This window comes from Pygoscelis adeliae, unplaced genomic scaffold, assembly GCF_000699105.1.
Source record: "Pygoscelis adeliae isolate BGI_AS28 unplaced genomic scaffold, ASM69910v1 Scaffold483, whole genome shotgun sequence".
NCBI classification, from domain to species: Eukaryota; Metazoa; Chordata; class Aves; order Sphenisciformes; family Spheniscidae; genus Pygoscelis; species Pygoscelis adeliae.
The window spans coordinates 662074-670716 of NW_008824379.1; the positions used below are offsets into that span (position 1 = coordinate 662074).

The 8643-nt window shown below is 38.6% G+C and overlaps 1 protein-coding gene across 1 annotated transcript in view; it reads right to left on the reverse strand.

Annotated features, from left to right (window-relative positions):
- Positions 1 to 8643, reverse strand: part of MED13L (mediator complex subunit 13-like) — a 195119-nt gene that overhangs the window by 14779 nt on the left and 171697 nt on the right. Inside the window, 5 exon segments of the mRNA XM_009320204.1 lie at positions 794 to 982; positions 3821 to 4040; positions 5504 to 5948; positions 7646 to 7838; positions 8449 to 8643. The exon segment at positions 8449 to 8643 is cut by the window's right edge and continues 1 nt beyond it. Of these exon segments, the coding sequence (XP_009318479.1) occupies positions 794 to 982; positions 3821 to 4040; positions 5504 to 5948; positions 7646 to 7838; positions 8449 to 8643 (1242 nt within the window).

Consider the following 8643-nt stretch of genomic DNA (forward strand, 5'->3'; position numbering starts at 1 on the left):
GGAGGGAATGCGAAGAGGAGATGCCTGGGGTGATACTGCTTTTAGAAATTTTCAGTGAGAGCTTATGGGTTTACGTGAGTAATGTAATGTGCTGATAAGTTGGTTTTATGATGATTTTGAAACTAGGTTTTTAAACCCTAACAAGCGTGTCTTTATCCCAAGGTAAGTGTTTAAGTGTTTAGTTGGTCCATTAAATCTAAATAAAACGGTCATCGTTATCTTTCAAAGAATGAAAAACATTCATGGAAAGTAGGATGGATTATTCTTCTTTTGAAATCCCTGAAACTCCAGAAACAGGGCTTGAATATTTACAGTGGAAAAAAACAGATGAAAGATAAGCCCACTGAAACAGGGGGATTTCTCCATTACCTCAGGGAATTAATATAATATCTGTAATTAGGCACAGGAACTTATTTCATATATATGCATATATATATGTATATAAATAAAGGTTGGACATAAACACTTTCTTGCATGAGTACCATAGACTAAAACTACACAACATCTCAGAATCCCAACTAACAGCATACGTTTTCTCTTCTTTCACACTGAACTTTAACCTTTTACTTTATGACTCAAACCCAGAAGCTTAAAATGTTTTGAAAGCAAGCAGTCTGACATTTTTCTTATTATTTTCTATTTAGTATTAGCTTACCTTTTCCCTTTATATTGTCATTGTCTTCTATACCTTGAAAAAATACCCCTAAAAGTATTTTCACTGCTCGTTTTGATATTTGAGAAAAGCGGGTACAGTTTATTAGCAGGCTTTCACGTTCTTGACAGCAATACCAACCTCAGGATTTTTGAGGGTCATCTCAATGCTGGCAGCTGGCCCAAAGCCTGTGAGCGACTTGATGTGAATCTGTGTGGGCAACGGCCTCCTGCATTGGCAGTACACGGAAAATGCCAAAGACTTCAAGTGCTGAATGTAGAAAACCTGTTCATCCTTCATTGTCTGCAGCATGTACTGGCAAGGCACAATCTATATAATTCACATAAACAATAAAACGTGATTGAAAGTCTTCAAAGAGCTGTTCATTAATATCAAACGAGATTCACACATTTATTAGTCATTTAACAACCATGACACTTTGTATGTGGCATTCAGCTATTTGCATTACAGCATCTGGAGCTTGCCATCAGGGCTACGGTCCCTTTGCTTGAATGGCTGTAACATTCAGCAACGATATTCCCTGCCACAAACCTGCTGTTTCCATCATAATGATATATTTAAGGTTGCAAAATCTCTCACAAAGCTAAGACTCCTACTGTCCAATGTAACAGAAGAGTCTTCTTCTAGGGCAACAATAACTGAACAGTACTATAACACAGCTATAACAGCTGACAAACACAGCTCATTAGAAACTCCAAATGAATTTTACTTTCCGTGATATAAACTTCATTGAATGAGAAACCCAATCAACTACACAAAAAGAACAGATTCTTTTCCCCAGTCGTCTTATTTTTCTGAAGTCCGCTTTCTCATTCATACTGCAATTTGGGCAGGGCACATAATTAATTACATGTATAACATTTATCAAAAGTATACCACAAGTAGTAATTACCAGTGGCTTTTAAAAGCAATACCCTAAAACTTGGGGGTAGTTTTAATTTTAATTTTTTTAATCCTCAGTCGAAAACCAAACACTGATATTCAAACACCTTTAATTTTTTTAAAACTGTTTTTCTGATCAACATCTTCATTTGCAGGTAGCCCTTACCATATAATCTTGGTATTCTGAACTTTGTGTTTAGGCAGGTTTGGTTCCAGAGTTTGTGGTTAGAATTAGTATTTGTTTGCTGTTCATGCGGGATTCAGCACTACAGTGTCATTCTTAGAGAAGACTGTAGAAAGCCGAACTAAGATTCTATTATAATGATTTATGTGGTTGTTTCTCCTTTTCAATTTGGTAAACAGCGGAACCTCAGCAATCCTATGCTGCTGTTCAGTTTTATTTGTTTCAGAAAGTAATGTGAAGCAAGACACTTAAATTTACATGTTCAACCAGCAAGAAACAGAACTACAGTAAGATTTGCCTACGAGGTTTGAGTTTGGTGGTTAAGACCCATCCGCACAAGAACAGGAAGGAGAAATGGCACAACATTCCTTCAGAAGTAAAGAAAGCATAACAAAAATAATCTTTTCAGTTCAAATCCTTTTTAAAATCAGAATTAAATCCCTGTAAACTCATTTTTTTTATTGTAGTGTTGAGAAATACAATGTCCTACACATGGCTGTGGAAACATACTGTCTTTTGAACAGTGAGATATTTGGAGCAGAAACTGTCAATACAAAATATTTATGTTGTATCTAACACTATGAGACCCAAGCAGATTCTTTTAACAAATATTTTCAGTAGTTATAAAAATTAAGTATCACAAAACTTCTACTACTCTATGGTTCTTGCTTGAACTATTGTTACTCTGGTAGCATATTCTACTTACTAAATGTGACTGTGTGTTTTTAAAAGACAACTTCTTTATCCAAGAACTTCAGGACCTGGGCTTTTCCATTCTATACATGAGTTGTAATAAATCTGTAAACATTTGGGTTTGATTTATTTTGAAATAACTGTATATTTGTGCATACTGTGGTACAGCTGTGAGAATTTTGTGCTGGTAACTATATCCTGTTACCCTTTCCTTAGAGAAAATTGTCTACTATTTTTACTTAAACTGGCAAAACGCCACATGTTTTGAGAAACAAACGGTAAGTGCCCAGAAAATAAACAGTACTTACAAAGAGTTGGTAAGCCCATTAGTTGTCTTATACAGACTAAGATGCAATTTCAATATACAGTTTACATGTTCTTGTGTTTCAGACACTGCAATATCAGTGGCTATTTTATTTTTAGTAGCTTCAGGTCTCAATCAATTAAATTGCCTGCAGTGTACCACAATATGAAGTTGTGAATCTGATTTTCCGTTCATCCCCAAGCCTAAAATATTTTGGTGGCAGTTTCCTCCATCATTTCAGGGAACTATGAGGTCAAGATTACCAAAAATGACAAATGTTTTCCGTGGCCACTTTGAGACACTATAATAACTTTTAATTCTTTTTTTTATCATTTAAATTAAAATACTTGTAAGCCAAGTTGAGCATACATGAATAAGGTATACAGAAATCATTCACATGCTGGTTCTTGCATGCGTTGCACACGTACACACATAGCCTGTAATCTCGGGCCTCCCATTCTGCCCCCCATTTATTTAGGCTGAGCCACTCTGAAAGAGGAGGCATGGCAAAATGCAGGCAGTCTGGGCAATAGGCCAAGCTCTGCTTCTGCCCACACAAATTCAGTTCTTAAGTAATTCCATAGTAAGTAACTATCATTATATGCCAAGTTACATGGTAAATTATTTTTAAGAAGCAGATAATAACAATACAATAGTTAAATTATGCATTAAATGTCTGGTTTCACATACTTCTTTTGGATTAAACAGTATAAATCAAGAGAATATAAAAAGCAGACAACTCAACAGGCAAAGTAATCAAAGGAGCAACTGGACATTTGCAACCCAAGTTGCAACTTAAATAATTGAAATCCCTCTTCAGGAAGCATCTAGCATGTATGATTGCTAGAACCATGCAACAAATTTGAGGCAAGGATACTGTGGCTGCCTTAAAATAATTTCCTCATCAAAACAAAAGCTCTTTTTTAATACATAGCCTTGTACTGTCAACAAAGTAATTTGTAAATGTCACCTAAATTTTCTGTATTATCTTCCGTTTTGTATCTTTTAGTATAACATACGTATGAAAAGTATGCTGTGATAGAATGACTCTCCAGGGTGAAGATACAGAGGAAGGTAGAATTACCTGGAGAATGAAAGAATTCCTCATATTCTCAGGCAAGTTATCCAACATTTCTGTGTAGCATCTCATCAAACTTAACAGCCAAAAGTTGGTTGAGGCAGATTCTTCATCTGCAGTGTAGGTAAAAGGATCCACCATGTAGATGACAACTGCTGGAGGATAGGCGTTGCTGTCCGCAGACTCTGGTTCAGTGGGAATCCCTATTCTCTCCCTCTCTGTAACACTAGAGACATACACATTGTTAAATTCAAAGGCAAGTTACAATTGTTAATTACTGTTTTTCTGTAAAGGTGTGCAAGGCTGAAGCAGAGGAGGAAAAAGGGGAGTACTAAGTGATTCTTACGTTCAGAAGCAAAACTAAAAAACATGACAACAGTGATTGAGGAGAGAGGACTTTTACTCACAGCAGTCCTTAATCCAAAATACCTGTTATTAATTATGCATTAAAGATACTTACCATAAAGTCTAACATAATCTCATTTAAGGCAATCAGGATAGATTACGTCTGAAGAATACGGGAACGTTGACTAATATTAGCTCTGTAAGTTTTCTTTTTATGTTTGTGCACGCCTGGTTTTTGGTGCTGTTTAGGGTTTTCTTTTGGGAGAGGTGGGAGGGAAGGGTGAGAGAAGGAATTGAGAACTGAGGAAAAGTGCCAATTCACGGAGACTGAAGTCCTCTGTTTAGTTACAGAAAAGGTTCCATTGGTAATGGAAGGAGCAACTGAACATTTTTTACTTGGTAAAACACTCCTCCATGCCTCAACCACGAATGGGAGGCTCAACATCTGTAAGTGATAAAAAGCAGCTCAGACTTACTTGGTCAGAAACCATGCTGCAGCTGATAAAATGGTATTTTGCATAGATCCAGTGAACAGATGTCTTAAGGACAACCAGAACTTTACAACAGGATGTGGGCTTTTCGCTTAAGATACAGGAACTCCATAACATATATCATGCCTATTAGTAATATGCATTATTATGAGAGTAATGAAAAACATGTTCACTCAGAAAGTTATTTACATGATGTTAAAAAACCTTTTCCTAATTTTTTTTTGTTTGATGGATGACTATTTATAATGAAGTCTTTAAAAAAGTTATGATGCTAAAATTTATTTTGAAGTAACAGCAATATAATCCTGTTTCCTGACCTTACAGTATACCTGCTTGCAAAACAATACTTGCAAGAAAATTAGGAAAAAAATCCCTGGGTTGCGTTTTGTGTCTGTTAACATTACAGGCGTGATGGAGTTGCCCACGTGAAGAGGCATTCAGTGCCACATGAGATATCCTGCAGTACCTGACACACGTGAGACCAAGCTAGCAGGTATGGCACAGAACCTATGAGACACCTTTTGTTTTTCTTGTACTGCAAATGCAGGCCAGGTGGGGTATCCTAAGGCATCGCAAATGGCACTACAACGCCCATGTTCACGCAGTTGAATCAAGCTTTGTTTCTTGTAGCAAAAAAGGGGAGGTTTGTTTTTTCCAGCTCCCCTTTATCAGTAACTACTACGAACAAATAAAAATGGGCCCTGCTCCATTTGCAACTGGTCAGTAGTACCACACATGTCCGAGGGTCCTCCCGTTTCAAGGATTTACATAAGGCTTAAAGGTTATGAGTTGTATGAGAACAGTGGATTTAATTCAAAGCACTTTGAGTCATTTGAGCACTTAAGTAACTTACCCTTCCTGTCCTTCTTGTTGCTGTTGTGGTAAGTTTTGACTCGATTCTGTGTCTCCTCCAGGACCTGTGCTTCCTTGCGAGCGGTCCGCTGTGTTTCCCCCAGTGCTGGTGTTTTGCCCTGAACCAATGTTCCCACTAAACCCTGGAGCAGAGGTAGCTGTCATCTGGTTAACGCTGGGTGTTGCAGAAGACGCTGACAGCTGTGGCACAGAGGATCCGGAGGATGAACTACTTCCTGCTGGAAGGCTAGTGGTCCCACCACTGGGTGTGGAGTTAAAAGAACTGCCTGTTGGTGGTGCCCCAGCAGCCGAAAGACATGTTGAACTCGAGGGTACAGGTCCAGTGTTCCCAGGTACTGTTTGCGTCTGGCTTGCTGGTGCCGGGGTTTGGTACTTAGGTGGTAGCAATAGGCTGCTGTCAAGCTGCAGAGTGGCTAGGTAAGGTGCTGAAATAGCGTATAAAGAGGAAAGGAGATTAATCACAGTCTGTCAGATCAAAGTGAACTGCATTAACCATAAAGTCATACAATATTTTCTGCGCTTTCAGAATATTCTAGGAGTATACAAATGCTAAGGGAATACAATCTCCATTATAAATATTTACTTTGGAATCCATTCTTCAGGGTTTCAGTTTTAACTGATATGAATCAAATGTCTTTAAAAAACAGGACGGACTTTGCGGAGCTTTATGAATCGAAGTTGGTACTGACATGTCATTATCTCTGGCTAGATTGTGTTGCGGTAACAGCTTTAGATGGTGTTCAGCTTTGCAATCTACCACAGGTTATCTTTTTCAGACTGAAAATCTAGAAGTTCTTTGTACCTGAGCTACAATAATGGCAAACTTTAATAGAGTTATTTCTGCTCCTCAGTATCAGAAAAAGAGATATCACAGTGATTATTTTTAAGTAATAAATGAATAAAAAGTAAGTAAATGAATATTTATTATTTATTTACTCTCAGAGGTGGCAAATCACCAGCAGGGGAAGTTTCCAACACTGCCCCTGCCAGATGCTTCAGGTGTGAATTGAACACGCCTTTTTCAGAGCAAAGGGAGTAAGCACTTTTCAAGAAACCACTTAAAAGTTCCTGGCTATTTTTAAACAAAAAAATAGTTTGCAGATTTCAGCTCAAGCATGAAACATTTACATGGCTGGTGTTCTATGGTCACTGCCTGTCTTGCTGACCAGCACTGTCTCAGCCGATGTATTTCCAGTGACGTTTTGGATGGGTCTGTGTCTTGTGCTAAGATCCCATTTCTCAGTCATATACACAATACATGTTATGTTGCCTCTGGATCCATTCTGGATAGACCAACCACGTCTTTCCCCAGATGAAATCTGGGAGCAATGTTAGATGAGTCCAGGGACTCATCCAGGCTCAGCCAGGACCAGTCATCTGATGATGCCCCAGCAAACTTTATACCCTTCCATACTCTCAGATTCTACACTCCTTCATGAAACAAGCACACCTGACATTATGTTACAAAAGAACAAACATGGCAGGTTGCCATAACAAAAAAAAGAAAGACTAATCTTTTAAAATGTGTCACTGTTTCAGGACGAAATAAGCCTACATGAGGTCCAGAGGAGACCACGCCTTCAGGGTAATGTGGTTCCAAGTAGATTGAGCACCCAGTAGACTGAGGCCCCAGTCATCAAGGATACTGTTACTTGCTCTTTGTCACCTGTGTTAACTCATTCTTCCTTTGCAGAGTTTTAGTGAACTCGCCTCTTATATAAATAAATGTTATGCTTGAAGGCACCATGCACATCATTCTGTCACACTGGCGTGATGATACAAATCAGTAGCATATAAACCACATCAATTTATACATTGTCTTGAGTGGAACATCTTTGAGACATACAAACATCTTATACCAAACTGACTTTTCTAAGATGATAAGAATTGGCTTTTGAATCTCTGACATGATCACCAGGCTGATAAACAACAACAAATCTTTAGAAAGTAGGCAAATTTAACATGGAAGGATTAAGAAATTAAGATAAAGCCTCATAATACCTTTTTTAAACAGATCATAGTCCATACCTTAAGAAAAAGCCCCCTGTTTCCACCTACTGCAAGTAACCTCTAAAACACTACAGAAAACAGAACAGCCTTGCTAGCGCCATGGCAGACTTACCTAGGTGATGCCGGCAAACTTGCGCGTAAAGTTTGAGTCTGGAATGATTGTCGCACTCCTCAGTGCCCCAAGGCTGGTTAAACCATTCGCTCACGAGCTCATCCGTTAGCTTTTGTGCCACAGTCTTTCCCACCCGCATGATCCCATCACGTAACACTTTGCAGATTGGTTTGTGCTGGCCAAGTCTACACATCTGGTGAGGAAAGAAGAAATGCTTGTAACTAGATGCCAAGCACCTGAGTAAGTTATGCAGACTGGTTTGTAGCATAAACCCTTTATTACCAGCACATATCTGCTTCCTAATAAATATAAAAACAAAAGGCTACGTTTATCTGTTGACTTGAACTGCACTTACACAGCAAAACTAAGGTTACAAAGTAATCTTCCATATTCAGTAGTGCACAATGTGCATGCTAAAAACTGGGAATGGTTTTATCTCCAGCCTGGCAATTACAAGGAAGCAACAGTTTCTTTAATGTACTCCTTGCTCTTTAGGTTTGGTTGGGCCTTCCTGTGATAGGTTGCAACTATATTAATACTAGTGTTATATCCTCTGTAACATAAGAGAACGTGTACTGGAAAGAGCAGATGGCAACAAATACCCCCAAATGCACAGAGAATCACAGCAGAACTCAATTAGATAGTATTCTTGGACTCTGAAAGTGCACAAAGTCCTCAGAATGAAAGATATCCTTATTCAAATAATTGTAACTTTAAAAAACATGGTTCCCTCCCGGTGAACATGCAGTAGAGCAGAAATGACACTTAAGAAGAAATAATTCAGTGTGGTTCCTCTTTCCAACCTCGTATACAGCACTCAAGTCCCTGAAGAAAGTTTTGGCTCCATCGAGCAAGGCCTCATTTTCTGGACACACCACGATATAGGCGACATCCCGATGGCCCCCATATGGGTCTAGCAACAGCCTCTCCCAGAACGGCAAGGAGAATGGAGAGATTGTCAGGAAGTCCTTGTCATAACCCACTAGTAAAGTTGGGAT